The sequence below is a fragment of the Opisthocomus hoazin genome, chromosome W, assembly GCF_030867145.1.
Source record: "Opisthocomus hoazin isolate bOpiHoa1 chromosome W, bOpiHoa1.hap1, whole genome shotgun sequence".
In the NCBI taxonomy this organism is placed as follows: domain Eukaryota; kingdom Metazoa; phylum Chordata; class Aves; order Opisthocomiformes; family Opisthocomidae; genus Opisthocomus; species Opisthocomus hoazin.
Window position 1 is genome coordinate 38,025,915 of NC_134453.1, and position 18,264 is coordinate 38,044,178.

The 18,264-nt window shown below is 45.2% G+C and overlaps 1 protein-coding gene across 5 annotated transcripts in view; it reads left to right on the forward strand.

Moving 5' to 3' along the window:
- Positions 1-18,264, forward strand: part of LOC142365705 (hsp90 co-chaperone Cdc37-like 1) — a 63,550-nt gene that overhangs the window by 22,470 nt on the left and 22,816 nt on the right. For 2 of the 5 annotated variants that reach the window (XM_075446769.1, XM_075446770.1), the window contains exon 7: positions 514-580. In XM_075446769.1, coding sequence (XP_075302884.1) covers positions 514-580 — 67 coding nt within the window. Of the gene's footprint in view, positions 1-513; positions 3,880-18,264 lie in introns of those variants that run through there. The other 3 variants (XR_012766574.1, XM_075446772.1, XM_075446771.1) reach the window with 3 other exon arrangements.

Below are 18,264 nucleotides of genomic sequence, written 5' to 3' on the forward strand. Positions count from 1 at the left end.
ATCACAAGAGGTGAAATGAGCTTTCAACTGAAAATGACTAATCCCATGAATGGAAACCTACAGGTAATCAAGTCTAAGGAAAATTTACACTGTGTTATGATATTCTGCCCTTGTTTTTACCTTTATCTTGGAACACTGGGGTCTTTGGTTTCAGTGTTAGTGATGATCACATCTTGGGCTGAAGAGAAAATTTTAAAGGCTTTTAAAAGCTGGGTGTTGGGGAAGGAGAGACAATTTGAAGTACTTTGAAATAAATTTGATCAAGGTACCTGTTTGGTAAGATCTGGTAATTGAACCCTTAGTAAATGCACAATAAGGTGGTAGTATGCTAGCTAAATTTAAAGAAGCTTCTTGACATTCACATTATGATAACAATGTCTGTTTGTTTTTTTTTAAGAAATTATATTTTATTACGAACTTATCTTAAGAAAGACAAAATAAAGAGCTTGACTTAGTTCTCTGTAAATGTATGTATGTACTGAGATTAAGCTTTCAATTCTTCATTTGTTGCAGAATGCAAATGATCTACAAGGTTGCACAAACAGAAGTGTCTGCAATTTAAACTCAATGCTACAAAAAGGTGAAGAAACCAAAATGATGGACACAGTATAGCGCTGTTAAGACTAAGGCTAAGTATTCTTTTTTTATTACAAACAAAAGAATGTGGCTATTTTCTTGATACATTTTTATGGGTACTGCACTTTATTTTTGGTGCTTTGAGTGGGGGGGGATTTGGAGGGAGGGTAATCCAGAAATACTTGTAAGAATGTTTGAAAATGTGCTACTAGGTTGTTGGTTGTCTATGAAGAATGGGGTTCTCATTGCCAAATGTGAAACTGGATGTGTTTTATGCTACTAAATTTGCCTTTCATGATTTTGGGAATTAAAGTATGAAAAAGAAATTGCAAAAATACAATGTTTACAATAGATGATAGATTTCTGGTGGAATCTGCTATTGTTATTAGGTATGGGTATGTCTTATTCTATGAATATTGGAGACCACAATTATACTCCTGCTATATTGCTGGCATAGCTCTTAAATCTGGTTTTATCATTAATAGCAATAAATTGGTATGACATCAGTGCTGCAGATCTGGATGGCATCAATTAAAATGCTGGCTCTCTACCTCTTCTAAGAGGTTTTAAATGTTGCATTTTGCTTTCATAAAATAATCTTGTGTGGTGGTGGTGGTGGTGTTGTTGTTGTTCCCCCCCATAACTGACAGTTGCTTACATATGATCTTTGGGTTGTATGGTCAGTGAGAAACTTTCTTTTCCTTTTTTAAAAATTCTTTAGTTTAACTAAATTTTAAAAACTCTTTTTCTAAAGCTAGATCTGTAATGGAGTGAAAAGTATTAAATGAAGAGAATGAAAGGAAACCTTCAGGTACAGTGGGTAGGATGAGACTCTGCTTTTGGCAAAAAGCTTGATCACAGTCAAGAGCCAAACACTTGTAAGTCAGGTTTTGGCAGGTATTTCATACACTGCTAAACTAAAGCTCTTTTTATTAAGTGAATGATTTCTGAAATTATCAACTTCAGTACTATGAAATAGGAAGATCTTTAAAAGCCTTCTGTTTTAGAATCTTAAGTCCAAATGCTATTCCTGGAACGAGCCTGGTGTCGGAGCCTCTGCAATCCAAAATTTCTACCCAACTTTTCAAACTTTCTGCTTCTGTAGCAGCTCTGTCCATAAACATGTCCTTTGTAGCTGAGCTATTTCAAGGGAGAGTCTGTACCTCAAATATCAGTATAAATGTTTACTTCACATGTTTTTACAGGAATCTATTATTTGTATGCTCCTTGAGCCAGATCTTCTGTTGTTTACTTAGCCCTCTGCTGCATTGCTCTGATTGCACACAGGGTTTAGAATGCATTTTAGAATAATAGTTTGACTAACCCAAGTAAATGAGTTGGTATAACTAGTTCTTATAGGGACTACCCACAGTTGTTGACACAGTCAAACTAGCTGTTATGCAATGCTAGATATTTTATCTTGTAAGCTCTAATTATGATATAGTGAAGTCTAAGTCTTGTAGTATACAGTGGGATAAGTACTAGTGTCTATCCTTCTACTAGCCTCTATCCTTCTACTAGCCTTCTATCCAGTCAGGGTCTCTCTTGTTTCCACTTATGCCTGTTATCTCCCGTCCTCCCACCATGCACCACTGTGAAGAGCCTGGCTCCACCTTCTTGATAGCCTCCTTGTACATACTGGAAGACTACTGTCAGGTCCCCCCCAAAGCCTTCTCTTCTTCAGGCTGAAAAAGACCAGTTCCCTCAGTCTATCCTCATAGAGCATGTGCTTCAGGCCCCTGATGATCTCAGTGGCCCTCTACTAGACGTGCTCCAGTTGATCAATGTCTTTCCTGTATTGTATGGGGCCCAAAACAGGATGTGGTCTAATGAGTGCTAAGTAAAGGGGGATAATCACTTTCCTTGATCCAATTGCTACGCTGATGTTAATACAGCCCAGGATGCTATTGGCGACCTTTGTTGCCAGGGCACACTGCTGGCTCATGTTCAGCTTGCTATCCATCAAGAGCTCCCGGGTCCTTTTCACAGAATCACAGAATAGTAGGGGTTGGAAGGGACCTCTGTGGGTCAGCTAGTCCAACCCCCCTGCCAAAGCAGGGTCACCTACAGCAGGCTGCACAGGACCTTGTCCAGGCGGGTCTTGAATATCTCCAGAGAAGGAGACTCCACAACCTCCCTGGGCAGCCTGTCCCAGTGCTCCGTCACCCTCAGAGGGAAGAAGTTCTTCCTCATGTTCAGACGGAACTTCCTGTGCCTCAGTTTGTGCCCGTTGCCCCTTGTCCTGTCACTGGGCACCACTGAAAAGAGCTAGGCCCCATCCTCCTGACACCCACCCTTCAGATATTTATAAGCATTTATTAGGTCCCCTTGCAGCCTTCTCTTCTTCAGGCTGAACAAGCCCAGCTCCCTCAGCCTCTCCTCGTAGGGGAGATGTTCCAGTCCCCTCATCATCCTCGTAGCCCTCCGCTGGACTCTCTCCAGTAGCTCTTCATCTTTCTTGAACTGGGGAGCCCAGAACTGGACACAGTACTCCAGATGGGGCCTCACCAATGTAGAGCAGAGGGGCAGGAGAACCTCCCTCGTCCTGCTGGCCACACTCTTCTTGATGCACCCCAGGATCCCATTGGCTTTCTTGGCAGCCAGGGCACACTGCTGGCTCATGGTTAACCTGTCGTCCACCAGGACACCCAGGTCCCTCTCCGCAGAGCTGCACTCCAGCAGGTCCGTCCCAAGCCTGTACTGGTGCATGAGGTTGTTCCTCCCCAGGTGCAGGACCCTGCATTTGCCTTTGCCTTTTCAGCAGAGCTGTTCCCCAGCAAGGCAGTCCCCTGAGTAGATTGACAACATGGACAATTCCACAAGTGTGGAATGCCAGTAACATGTTGTACTCCCCATTTTCTAAAAAATTGTGTCGTTGATTGTGAAACATATGCTGGGCCATTATCTGTTCACATTTCATGATTAACTGTGCAAATACTTCTGGTCTGGTTTGTATACAAATTTGTTGGTAAATTGACATTAATTCTGGAGGTAAAGGCAATTGCAATTTTATCCAAAACTTTTTGTAAAACAGTTTTCACTTCTGGCATTAATCTTCCAGAAAATAACAAATCTGAGTCCTTTTTAACAAGGTAAATAGAGGGGACAACTCTTCAGTCATGATGTCAATATTTTCACCTTTCAACAGAGTGAACATCGTCTAGAAAGGCCATCTGAACCCTGGAAAGATAATAAAGTCCAGCTGTTTGTCCACAAGGAATTCTACTGCAGTAATTGAATTATACACACTTTTTCCAACCAAGGCCTTGAAAGTCGGGAAGATGGTTCTCGCCACGCTGCTTCCGGATCGGGCCCGGCCAGGCCGGCGCGCTGGGAGCGGGGGTGGGGGGGGGGGGGGTCCGGGAGGGGGGCGGCCGCACCGCGCTGCGGTTTGCCGGGGGGGCCGTGTGCCCTGCCAGGTGTAAGGTTTGCTGATCCATCTGGTGTGCTGGCTGCTGGCGCTGCGGACTGTGCTGTGTCGGAGGGACTGCGCAGCTTTACGCTCGAATTCACTCTGCTGCTGATTAATGGGATTGCCATCTTTATCAAAGCGTGATCGACACTGACTGGCACAATGATGTCCTTTGCAGCAATGTGGGCACATTCCTGGCATACGACCTCCTTGAGGTCTGCTCTGCCACCTTCCTTGACCTTTATTACATTGATAACTCAAATGTCCTTGCTGTCCGCAGGTATAACACCTTCTTGATTCTAAGGGCTTCATCGCGGCTGCAAAAGCTCCCACTAACATTGTAGCTTGTTGTTCCAAAGTTCCTACACGATTGGCTGCTTCTACCATTTCTACTAAGGTGGCATTTTGTGGTAGGGCGATCAATATCTTTTTACAATCGGCGTTCGCATTTTCTAAGGCCAATTTTATCAATAATGATTCTCTGGCTTCCGGATGTTCAATTTGCTTTTCTACCGCATCGCGCAGCCTTTCTATAAAAGTCATATAAGGTTCAGAAATCCCTTGTTTGATAGAGGTAAATGAAATTGGTTGTTTGGCGGCTTCAGGCAAGGTTAAAAATGCCCGTAAAGCCATCTGAGCTGACTCTCTTAAAACCTCCGGCAATATTCTCGATTGCAATTCAGGGTCCGCAAATCGTCTTGCACCGGTATAATGATCCACACCAACTCCTAACAAGGGATCTCCTTGTTGGCGTCCCAGATTCTCCACTGCCTTTATTTCACAATACTCAACAAATTTGTCTCTCCATAATAGCTTTTGTGTTGGTGTTAAAATCAATGATGCCAATTGCTGACAATCATATGGAGTAACTAATTGTCCACACAGCACATTCTCCAATAACGTTTGTGAGAATGGAGATTGTAATCCATTCTGCACAACAGCCTTCCTTACTTCCTTTATCAGTTGCCAGTCAAAAGCTTGATATTGAGGCGGCTGGTTTGGTCTAAAAGTAACTGGAAACGCCACATCTATCTTCTCTCCATCCTTTAAGCCATCCATTCTTATTTTTCTCCACCTCTCCCTAACAGACTCCCTCTTCTTGCGTCCCCTTTTTCCAGCCCTTTGAATTGATTCCTCTTTGCTGCTATCACTATCCGTTTTTCATAAAAAGCGCTTAATATGTTTCTTTCTCGATCTTAATGATTTGCTACTTTGTCGTGAAACCACAGTCTCACCTTCAGATTCTTGGTCGGATTGCAACTCCTTGTGGTCATCATCGCTATTATCTGTCTGAGTGCCTGTTGACAAAAGGCTTACCGCAGATGTGTAGGCGGATCATCATAAACAACCCCTGGCAAGCATTCCTCAGATGGTACATTTGCATCAAAAAAACTTTTCTGAATGGTACTGGCTACTTTTTTCTCTGCTCGCGCATCTTTTAACGCTTCATAAACCAAACGTCAGGTTGTTAAAACTCGACTTGCATTCACATCTCCCCTTGAAGCATGTTCAAAAAGTAATTCTCCTGCCTCCTTCCAAGTTAAAACATCAAAAACACACGGTGATTCTGCGGGCACTCCTTTACTTCTGAGCCAGGCTAACAACAGCTCTGAAGTCCGTTCTTCATATTTAATCCCTCTCTTCCTTAAAATTTGCTTAAACATCTTAACAATCCCTTTCTCATCAGCTGACATACTCCCATCGCGTTTCTCGGCTGCTCACCTGATCCTGATTACAGTGTTAATGGAAAAAGTGTCTGTATAGCCCCAGGGTCTTGGTCCGCTCGGTCCAGCCGGCAAGACGATCGTTCAGCCAAGACGTCTCCTCCCAGACGCTGCTACTCTGGAGCGCGCTTTATCGATCCCTGAATCCGTCCCTGGGTCCTGGATAGCATCCTAAACTCGTCCTGGATCACGTCAGGGTCACCATTTGAGGAGACTGACAACACGGACTCCGATATCCAAATCGAAGACCCTTTATTTATCAGAAAGCTGCATTTTATACCCTTACAAAGCTGTCCACGCGCTCCAGCCCAAAATGCTTATTCCCTAACATACATTGTTCACCCGCCTATCCTAAACATTCCATTGGCTAGCTTAACTGTGTATCATTTCTTCTTTGTTTGCTCCGGGCATTCTGCCCAAGTCCTCTGTTGCAAGTGATAAAGTCCTTATTTTAGTCTTGTTCAGAAACTCTCAAGGACATCATGACCTTCGTTAATATAGTATGTTCTCACAGTCCCCAGCCTTATCTTTGCTTCACTAAAGATAAGATTGCAGTAACCTGTAATAGTATATACCTACTTGGGTGTTGCTGTAATATTGATTGTTGGTATTATTGATTTCTGATAGTAATTTGTAATGGCTTGAGATATATATATATTAATTTTATTAGTCATAGGTATACTTGCTAGTGGTGGTTTGTGGTAGTATATTTGCTAGTGGTGATTTGTGTGGTATTTGTGGTAATCTGTAATAAAGTAGAGAAATTCAGAGGATAAAAGCCTCTGTGTTCTTGTGTGTTACGGAATCCACGGTCGCGATCTCTACACACCCGCAGCCTGGGTCACCCCTTAGGTCATGACAAAACCCCAAAGATCATAGAAGTACTCAAGGATGCATCAGTTCAAACAAGTGAACCGAGTACAACTGAGTCGCTTTGAAGTAGTTCTAGTAACTACAACTTACTGTAAAGTATTTTATTACTTGTAAAAATAGTTTAGGCCTACCTCTTGCTGTGGGACTAGATGCATTTTTTCCTCCAGAGGGCCACTGAATTCAGGAAAAACTATAATCAATCAAAAACTAACAAATACACACTTTTTCTGCAGCTGACTTACCTTAGAGATTCACTTTTGGTAGAACAGAATGAAGGTGGAGCATGTGGAAACACAAATAAATACAGTCACTTCAGGATGTTGAAAAAAAATATATTTCTGATCAGTTTATTTGAGTGGGATAAATATCCACAAGCCTTTCTACGGTGATCTATTACTATTCTAATGCTACCCATGTTATTTACAAACCAGATCATATTTAAAGACTGCGAGCGACGGAGGAAAACAGGCAGATGACTCAATATGAGTGATAAGGCACTGAATCCGTTTATTGTCCAGATAGCTCTCCTTTTATGCTGTTAATATTAATTATGCCTACTAGTCAAGCAGTGATTGGATATAGCTCTAAGGGTTACATTTACATAGTCCTCCTACTTGCACTTATCTTATGGTTACAGCTACAGCTAGCTTCCTCTTCTAACATCCTGTTTACGTGCTGCCGGGGATTTCCAGATGCGGCAAGGACACTGTGTCCTTGCCGGGCACCCACGGCCTAGTCATGCTAAGCTCCCTAGGCTCTGCTCGTACAAAGGTTCAATGGAGTCGTGGCCCCTTTCCTTTAGCCAATTCCCAACAATTCCCCCTTTTTCTTTTTGTACGAGCATAGCCTGTTGAGCTGCTTGCATAAACAGTTTCTTAATACACGAAAATATACATGAAAGACATAGCAACACTACCATTACTATTATTAGCAACATAATTAAGCTTTGTAATAGGCTGCCAACCCACCCCCCAAGGTTAAGCATATTTGTTAGACCTTCCAACCCAAACAGTCCAGTATCCTGTTTTATCTTCTTTGAGTGGTCCATTAATTGCTGGATTTGCCTGTGAATGGCACTAGAGTTATCCTGTAGGTCCATACAGCACATACCCTCAAAATCTTCACACCCGTGACCATGCGCTAAAAGCAAAAAATCAATAGCCATGCGGTTCTGCAATACAGCATGTTGAGCATTAAATAACGAGTCAGCTAACTCCCCCAAAATCAAGCTGGTTTGATTGGCCTCTTTCTCAGCCCAGCATGCAGGTTTATTAATCTTGGTATTAGCTTTTGCCGCAGCTGCTCCTGGGGCAAATATAGAAGTAAAGATTATTTCCCATCTATTCCATAAATTAACATCACCATTACAGGTATTTGTCAAGACGGCTGTACTCCGTCTAGTTCTTCGTACCCTCTCACTTATCTGGGGATGATGTTGGGGTAACGCTAAACTAAGCTGTCCTATTGTGCACGGCCCGTGTGTCTAGTAATGCCATTAGCGAACGACGCTCCAACCCATGCTGCAAGGTAACAGTAACCGATGGCCGCTGACCCATGGCAAGTGTTAACATTGCTGCTGCTCCCATTGATCCAAAACCTGCAGATCCTCGCGTTGTTTCCGAGGTCGCAGGAATAGCTGCAGCAAGGTGAGGCAGAGGAATCAGCTGTGCTACCTTACTTCATGCTGGAATGTGAGTCGGTGGAAACGGTGTGTGGGCTACAATAACGATTTGACCTGTGTAATCAGCATCGATAAGTCCCGGTAAGATGATAAGTCCTTTTACCCCACTGGATGATTGGCCTATCAGCAAGGCCCCTACTGCTGTTCCGTCAATTATTAGAGGTCCAACCGTGATAGTGGGAATCTTTTGGGGACGGTTGTCTATCAACGTCATCGCTACTGCTGTTTCCAAGTCCAGGCCGAGGCTCCCTCTTGTGGCTGGTCGGAGAGCGGAGGCAGGAGTGAGTTGATCCTCTCCGTCGTCGTTGGGGTCTGCCACGATGCTAGTGTGTCGACTTGGGCTGGGGCCGCTACTGTTGTTGGCGCGCGGCGGCTCCTCGCACTCATCTGTCCATTTCCCGACCGGCGACATACAGCGGTAGCATGGGTGCCCGAATTACATCCCTCGCACCACACAGACGGAGCTCGGCATTGTCTCCGGTAATGTCCCTCTCAGCCACACCGAAAACACTCGTCATTTTTAGTCCCGAGGGCTTTGCGTGCTTTGGGGCGGGCGTCCAGTTGCTTTAAAGGGGCTAGTGCCGCGAAAGCTTGAGTTTGCGCTTGGATTAAATCTCTCTCTAACTCCTTCATCGCCTCAAATAGCATCGCTTGTGATCCTACTGGCACCCTACTCATACGTTCTAATATGTCTTCTACCGTAGCGTTTCCCGGCAGAGTTAGCAAAATAGACTTAGTGGCTGAGTTAGTATTTTCCATAATGCACTGTCGTAACAGCACTCCCTTCATCCATTCTGGTATATCCACCTGATCAATAGCACTCGTTACCTTATCTACAAAAGACGCAAATGATTCCTCCCTCCCCTGCTTAAGAGACATATAGGATGGAGAGGGAGGGGCTGTTATCACTGACCCGATATACTTTCTGCCATACTGTAATCCTTGGCCTCCACTGCATGCCTCATGATTTCCCCCCAGTTAACTCGTAATGGTCGCGGGAGCCGAGGAGGGGTTGAACAAGGTGCTGGAGTCTCGTCTCCAGAGCCCTTACTTTCAAAAGGGGGAGCTGATGGTTCACTGTGGTCGGTCTCATCGGCGGGGGGCACAGTATCCGACTGTTCTGCCGCTGGCTGTTTAACTGTCACTGGCCCTCCAGTATGAGGCATCGGACTGTAGCCCGCACCGTAAGACAGCAACCCAGGAATAGGGGTGCCCCCACCCAGCTGTTCTGTAGCTACTGCCGCCATCCTTTTCTCCACCTGATACCTTTTAACCTCATTTGTCACCTCCCTCCATGGTTTCATAAGTTTCTTTGCTGTTTTATCTTCCTCTATTACCAAATCCCACAACTTTTCTCCAAACCTCTTCCACTCCTCCAAAGTAAATAACAAGTCTGGATTCCTAAAAAATCCATGTGCTCTCCCAAACGTTACTAATCCAGACAACTGTTTTATACAGTCTACATTTCGCTTTTCTGAAAAGCGCTGTAATAAGTCTAGGGCTACCTCGATTTCCATTTGCGCGCGTCTAAGCCTTCTTCTTGCAGCATTTCCAGCAGCCCTGCGGATGGCGAACCCCTTTTGGACGGTCCAGGCGCTCCTTCAAGTGATCGCGGCGTTAGTCCGGCTACGCCTTCGGCGACCTCGGCCCTCCGACAGCTGCTAGTCGGTGCTTCTCCGCATCCGTCGCTCCTTTACAATGCTCCATTTCAGGTCCCTGTTCGGGCGCCACTTGCGAGCGACGGAGGAAAACAGGCAGACGACTCAATATGAGTGATAAGGCACTGAATTCGTTTATTGTCCAGATAGCTCTCCTTTTATGCTGTTAATATTAATTATGCCTACTAGTCAAGCAGTGATTGGATATAGCTCTAAGGGTTACATTTACATAGTCCTCCTACTTGCAGTTATCTTACGGTTACAGCTACAGCTAGCTTCCTCTTCTAACATCCAGTTTACGTGCTGCCGGGGATTTCCAGATGCGGCAAAGACACTGTGTCCTTGCCGGGCACCCACGGCCTAGTCATGCTAAGCTCCCTAGGCTCTGCTCGTACAAAGGTTCAATGGAGTCGTGGCCCCTTTCCTTTAGCCAATTCCCAACAAAAGACCCACTTTGAATAAAAGTTTGGATTTATATTGGGTGCATGTGGCAAGGTTTTGGTAGCCGGATGGGGGACTGCAGGGGTGGCCTCTGTGAGAAGAGATAAGGGGCTGCCCTGTGCTGGGGACAGATGGTTCTAGCCGACTCTGCAATTGACCCACTGCTGGCTGAAACTGAGCCAATCAGCAAAGCTGGTGGTGCCTCTGTAAAAACATATTTAAGAAATGGCAAAACACTGCACAGGCAGTGAGGACTGAGGGGAAAAAAAAAAGCATGAGAAACAATTCTGTGAACACTAAAGTCAAAGAAGGAGGGGGAGGAGGTGCTCCAGGTGTCAGAGCAGATATTCCTCTGCATCCCGTGGAGGGCCCACACAGGAGCAGGTTCTACTTACAGGAGCTGTAGCCCATGGGGAACTCGCGCTCAGTGTTGGTTTTTTTCTTAAAGGCCTGAAGCCTGTGGAGCGGACCCATGCCAGAGCAGCTTTGTCCTTAAGGACTGCAGGTCATGGAGATGACCCACGCTGGAGCAGGGGAAATGTGTGAGGAGGAAGGAGCAGCAGAGAGAAACTGTTATGGACTGACCGTAACCCAACCCCCCCCCCCCCCCCCATTCCCCATGAAAGAGGCATAGTCAGGAATTAAGGAGTGAAGCTGAGACTGGGAAAAATGGGATGGGTGGGGGAAAGATGTTGTTTAAATTTTGTCTTTGTTTCTCACTATCCAAATGTATTTTAACTGAAAATAAGTTAAATTTGTTTTCTCCTAGTCAAGCCTGTTTTGCCTGTGACAGTAATTGGTGAGTGATCTCCCTGTCCTTATCTCAACCCATGAGTTTTTCCATCTTATTTTCTCCCCCTGTCCTGTTGAGAAGGGGGAGAGATAGAGCAGCTTGGTGGGCACCTGGCGGCCAACCAAGGTCAACTCACCACACAGATCCAGCTGAGCATCATCGCTGGTTGGTTCATCTACTACCTGTATCAACAAGGCATACCTGCTACTCTCCAGAAAGCTTATGGAATTCACAGCATATTTTGGCTGATTCAGGAAACTGGAAAGTGGGATCCTGTTGGCGTGGGTTACGGATCCGTTGTAACGATGTGACCCCAATATGAGTATGATCGTTCAACCTTTATTAGTCAGCAAAACAAGGTTTATATAGCAAAACTATTACAGCATCTGAATGGTTAAAACCCCAACCCATATATAGGCAAAACTACTGCAACTCGTTGTGATTGGTGCAGAGCTGCATCTCGAAGTGAAAACAGTACTGTGGCAGGAAACAACAATGTGGCAGGAAGGAAGTGACAGTGTGGCAGGAAACAGTGATGTTCCCCCTGCTCCAGTGTCCCGAGCTCATCGCTCTGCCTTCCCAGCAGGGTTCCGTGTCAGCCACTCCCAAGGCTCACTTCCGGATCGGAACCTGGGTTGCTCAACGCACCAATGTCCCCTCTCGTCCAGCCAGGACTCCACAATTCCCCCTTCTTGTTTTTGAGCAAGCCAGGTTTGCTTCGTCATCTTGGAGAGAGCCCTTTTTAAGACAACTAAAGCAAATACATATTATAATTCCAACAGCAAGTAACACGATACATATGCGCAAAATTTCTACAATTAAACTGTTAAGCCAAGCGGGCAGATTACCAAAGAGCGAGGTGAGAAATCCATCAAAAAATCCCTGGTTTTGTTGTATTTGATTGGCGTGCTGTTCGAGCCATTGTAATTGCTTGTGGATGGACTTACTATGATCGGACAAGTTCATACAGCACATGCCTTCAAAATCCTCACAACCATGTCCCTGGGCCAGCAGTAAAAAATCAATTGCGGCTCTATTTTGCAATACTGCATGTCGTAGACTACTCTGATCTTCTAGCAGGTATTCCAAGACTTTTGTGGTAACACTGGCTTGCTTCTCTGCCCAGCGTTCCGTGTTCGCCACTCTACTTCTGTAGCAGTGTTCCGTGTTCGCTACTTTCAAGGTCTATCTCCGTTACCAAGCCTGGGTTGCTCAACAGCACCAAACTATGTCCCCTCTCGTCCAGCCAGGACTCCACAATTCCCCCTTTTTGTTTTTTGAGCAAGCCAGGTATAGTTGATGAGGTTGTTGATGATGATTAGAGCTGACATAATTTTGGTCTTCAGCTTGCTACCACTTTTTCAGAGGCCCACACAAACTACAATACTAACAGTATAAGAACACAAATGCTAATTGAAGACACAGAGATGTGAAGTGCATACCATAACCTGCTGGATATAAAGAAAGATTAAATTAACTTGAGAATGATACATACTGATGGTACATCTGTTACCTAGCATATGGGTGTAGATTGATTTACTTGTATTCAATTTTCTTGCTGGATTTACTTGTATCCAATTTTCTTCCTGTGTGGATGGTGGGACTAAAGTACCACTTGACCACAACGTATCATTATTGTCAATTGGAGGGGATGCATCTCACCGCGTTAGGCGTCGAAATAGCAGTGTATCAATAATATGAGCTCAGTAAATTTGCACTTGGGTTATAGGTATACTTATCACATATACAAACATCCCTAACATTTAGTATTGGCTATCCATATTAATCACCTAGGTTAAGATCAATGTATCTAGAACTATGACTCATTAACTATATAGGCTAAAATTAATGTACATAAAAGCATAAAGCTGCAAACTTTACCACATCTATTCCCTGCTGCATCAAATGCTTCCAAAGTCTTGATAAATCAGAGTCCAAATACAGCAATCTAAAGTCAAAAACCAGAAATAGTCAATACCTGCAGAACTTACCAAACCAAAAGACACAAAACAGTTACTTAGTCCAGACAAATCCGTTAGATCCCAGAAACCAAATAAATCCATCAGAACACAGAAATACAAACACGGTAACATAAAATCACACGTTCATGGTCGCGACCACACACACACACACAGACACACCAAGTTTTCAGCATAAATCCAAATATTGCAAAGACAGGACTTACAATAATATTCAACATTTAGCAGACAAATTCCCAAGCTTCAGTTTCAGGAAGAGTACTCTCTTTTCAATTCAGGATTAGAAAGGACACTTTCCCTTCTCGTCAGGGATATAGCTCAATGCTGTGAAGCTTTTACTATGACTAACAAATAGGCAACAGAAACAATACTGGAAGAATGCCTTTGCCTTATTAATGGTTCACGCTCAGAACTTTTTGGTCCAGGGATCAGAGGTTCTCCCCGAGAATCCCTCGGTGCCGGCTGGAGGTCCTGCAATCCCTCGGACCATTGAAGTTCAAGAGCAGCGTCCTACCTGGGTACCCAAAATCTATTACTAGAAAGCAGCAAAATAATTAACTTCCTAAAACTTAATGTTGGAGTTCTAGAAAGCAGGCATTCTTTACTGCAGTACTGAACGCACAGGGAATAGTTCTACTCAAATGTGTGTACCGAAAAGACACTCTTACTAGATATTTATGCCATGTTAACATACATAATCATTACAGATCTGCAAAGTACTTCTCATTCTCCATTTCTCCCCCCTTTTTTTTTTTTTATATATATATATATATTAATGTCTTTTGTACATGCATATTGGCACCTCTGGGCAGTTGTCGGGAGCCCTCAGGTGAAGGCTTATACTTTTCCTCACGGTGTCTGCTAGTTGACCTTTGCTCTTGTGCAGACGCAGTTCTAAAATCACGTATACCGTGTCCTGCAAGATTGCTTCGTTATACAAAAGCTGTTGTGGGAGATAATTGCCAAATATGCAAGGAATGTATTAATTGGTGTGGGTGGTGCACCCACTGCAGCCATCAGAGTACTTGCGTTTGCTGTAATTTTTTCAGTGTTCCCTGTGTAGTAGGATCATCCAGAGTGGATCTCTTCTGCTTCCACGTCAGAGGTTGCTCCCTGAGAGTGAGCGTGGTCACCTCTGGCATCGGATTCTGCGTTACGTTCTTTCAGCTCATGATATAGCTTCACATATTTTGCCGGTAACCATCGAGGGCCTGTTGAAAGAAGAACACACGCATACCCTCTTCCCCACGTTATTAGTTCTACAGGACTTGTCCATTGTGATTCCCCAAATTCTTTATACCATACTTTTGGTCGAACCACAAATGGAGGGACCATCCCGAATTGATGGTCAGCTGCTGTTGTAAATAATTGATCATCAGAACGATTTAAAAAAGTAAGTACATTAACTGTTCCTGTGGGGTAACACTGCCCATAGGATTCCCCCTTTTTTGTTTATTTAGCATAGCTTTGAGGGTCCCGTGGACACTTTCGACAATGGCTTGTGCAGTAGAAGAATGTTGTATACCTGTAACATGTTGTATACTCCAGTCCTGTAGGAAAACAGAAATTGTCCGTGAAACGTTCCTTTTCTCCCGTATGTGCCGTGGCTACCAGAAATCCTGAGAAAGTATCCACATTAACATGTACACAACGCAGTCGACCAAACGTTGATATATGTGTAACATCACTTTGCCACAACTCATCAGCTCGTAAACCACGAGGGTTCACTCTTGCACACGATGGTACGGGTGTAATACATTGACAGTCAGGGCATGCATGAACATTTTCTGTGGCTTGCCCCTGGGACAAAGCAAATTGTTTATGCAAGGAAGAGGCATTTTGATGAAAGAAGTCATGAGATAATCGGGCTTGCTTGAAACTGTGTGGCAGTACTGCTGCCATTGTCAATTGATCCGCTACAACTTTTTCTTCAGTTATTGGTTTTAGTAGAGTAGTATGTAACTATATATGCATTGTAAAATATACACGTACATGATTTTCTAATTTCAATAGCAAGGAAAAAAAATTGTTTGTTATTGACTTCTCTTATCATTGCATCTGCAATGCGTTGAACAATATTCACAACATATGCAGAATCTGTGACAACACTGAGTGGTTCAGTCGAAAACAATTCAAAGACGTGCAAGGCCGCTGATAGCTTAACAATTTGTGTGGATCCTTCAACGACTAAAATAGATGATTGCTAATCTGATGAATTTCTTTGTTTCCGAAACACTGTTCATGCTCCTTTAATAGGAACAGAAACACGTCGGTTTTTTGGCTGCAATGAAATTTGAGAGAGGGAATGTAACAGCTTATGTTGTGGAAGGGTATAATGTATGTTATTTATATAATCAGCTAGAGCGGCTTGCAGTGATAAGGATTCACTGTTTAAAGCCACAAAGTCATCTTTAGCCAGCAGCAGGCAAATAGTATCAACTTGCTGACAGTGATTCCAACCTTGTGCTATTAAGGACACTATGATGTGTACCTTTGAAGTCAATGTTTTCATGGGCATATGAGACAAAAAGATTCATTCCAGAGTCTTCAATTTCTGCATGTTAACACACCACTGATCGAAAAGAGGGTAAGGTTGTAAAACAAAACCTTCATAAATGATATACAAATTTGTTGGCAATTCGACATTAATTCTGAAGGTAAAGGCAATTGCAATTCTATCTGAAATCTTTTGTAAAACAGTTTTTGCTTTTGTCATTGATCTTCGGGAAAATAATAAATCTGAGTCCTTTTTGACAAAGTAAATAGAGGGGACAAATCTTCAGCTGTAAAGTCAATATTTTCACCTTTCAGCAGAGTGAATAACATCATCTAGGTAGACCATCTGAACCTTGGAAAGATAATAAAGTCCAGCTGTTTGTTCACAAGGAATTCTACTGCAGTAATTGTATACATCTTTTTGTAACCAAGTCCTTGAATGTCAGAAAGATGGTTCTCACCGCGCCGCTTCTGGGCTGGCCGGAACGGGCCGGCGCGCTGGGATCGAGGGAAGGGGGGGGGGGGGGAAGAGAAAAAAAAAAAAAGGGGGGGGGGGGGGAGGTGGTAGGGAACCGTGCCGCCGGTTGCCCGGGGGAAGCCATGTGCCCCACCAGGTGTAAGGTTTGCTGACCCGTTCGATGCGGTGACTGCTGGCGCGGCAGCTGTACAGCGTCTGAGGGACTGTGCAGTTTTATGTTGGAATTCACCTCGTTTTGATCTCAGGTCAGGTACGCCAATTGCTGTTGAGAGACCCTGTCGTGCACTTTCGGGATGCTGGAGTTTTACACCCCACTTCCCATTTCTCTGGATTCAAAGGATCGTCAGGTTCTGGCAGATTTACTTCCCGCATTTCTCATGTTCGGTAGGAATTTCGTCGTATGTAGGGTTAAATTTCAACAGACTGCTGCTCTGTCCTTGCTTTTGAGATAAGGACAGAGGTATAGCAGCTGCTTGTAAGATAGTCTCTGTAAGTTTTAGAGCATTTAAAGCTGTATACACTGATTTCCAAGTAATGATTTCCTCAGGGATTTTAAACTGCAAGACTTTGTTCTTTCAAACTTCACTGTAAAAAATTCTTTAATGGAGCCTTCGCTCCTTTTCTCAGTGACTGTCCCATTCTCCAGCGAGCCGGGGGGGGCGGGGAAAACAGACCTGATTCCTGCTCAGGGTCTGTTGGACCCAGCCCCTGCTCACGGCTTTCTTCAGGTGGTAACCTAGTGGCCACTCCTCCGGCCAAACACCCGTACTTACGATTGTCATCCATTAACCTGTACCACAGGACAGGCTAAGGCTTGTGTACCTCAGATAATGGTGGCAACGTTCCACTGTCCATCTAGGATGGCATCTCTTGTAACACCGCTCCAGCGGGTAGGTGTGATCCATGCCAGAGGCCCAGCTAAACATCTCGGAGAGGAAGCCTCATTTTCCCGGTGGGGGGGGGGTTGGTAACGATTGACATATGCTGGAACTGCGAGCTCTTGTCTTGAAGATGCTGCAAAACTGACTGCAACAGATCGCACGGTTTTTTGGGGTTTTTTTTTTTGGTTTTTTTTTGCAATTCGTTCTGGCCGCCATCAGAGGGCATCGGGAGTGGAGACGCCTCGCTGGAATGTGGCAGGGGTGGATAGAGAGGAGGGGCCCATGTTACAGGCCGTGCCACAGGAGGGGCCGATGTCGTAAGCCACGCCCCTTCTCCCTCCCCCTCTGGGGGTGGTACTAGCCACAGAGGAGGGGCCGATGTTGTAAGCCGCGCCCCTTCTCCCTCCCCCTCTGGGGGTGGTACTAGCAGCTCCTCCCCTCTTCTGAAAGGCAGCCGCTCCTCCCCTCTTCCGAAAGACAGTCGCAGTTCCGCGCCCGACTCCTCCCCATTCCCCGGGGGCAGTCGTACTACCGCGTCCGGCTCGCATTTCGAGTTGATGTCTCTGGCAGCAACTTCCGGTGGGCCACCCCCCTCTGCGCCCAGACCGGAACCGCACTCTGCACTCGCTCGAATCTCGGCAATTGTGTTACAAGTGATCCCAGTCATCCCTCTAACGGCAGATAGCCCGAAAACCCGTGCCAATGTCCCAGGCTTAGGCGCGTGATCTTTCCCGGGCTCCGGAGCTAGCATCTGAGCTGCAGCACACGCCACCTCTCGTTCAGCTTTCATGGCTTTTAAGGTGTGTAATACTGTTCGCCAGAGCTCGCGGACGGCTTTTATCTCCTTTTCCTCCTTGTCCTCCCCCGTTATTGTCCTTTCCCACCTCGTCTCTCCTAACTGTTGCCATTCCGAGACGGAAAACAGTACTGGGGTATCCGCAAAGTGACCCCATCGTTGCCCCAGTTTAATCAACTTCATGAGTTGCTTTGCCGTTGCGTCTATTCCTCTCTTAGAGAGAATACCGACTAGCAACGTTGCCGCAGCCCCTATCTCCGTGCTTGCGACCCCGGCCTCCACGTTCAAATTTAGCTGCACCAGGCAGCCCCAGTGTGGCTCGAAAATTCCTGGGAGTCGGCCGTCCGTGCCTGCCCTGTGCGTCCGCACCCAGGCAGGACCCTCCCAGCCGTTACTCCCACGCCCCCTCTCTAGCTGCTCACCGCAGACCGAGGCACTCCTGCAGGGAAACCGTCCATCCGCTGCTACCAAATGTA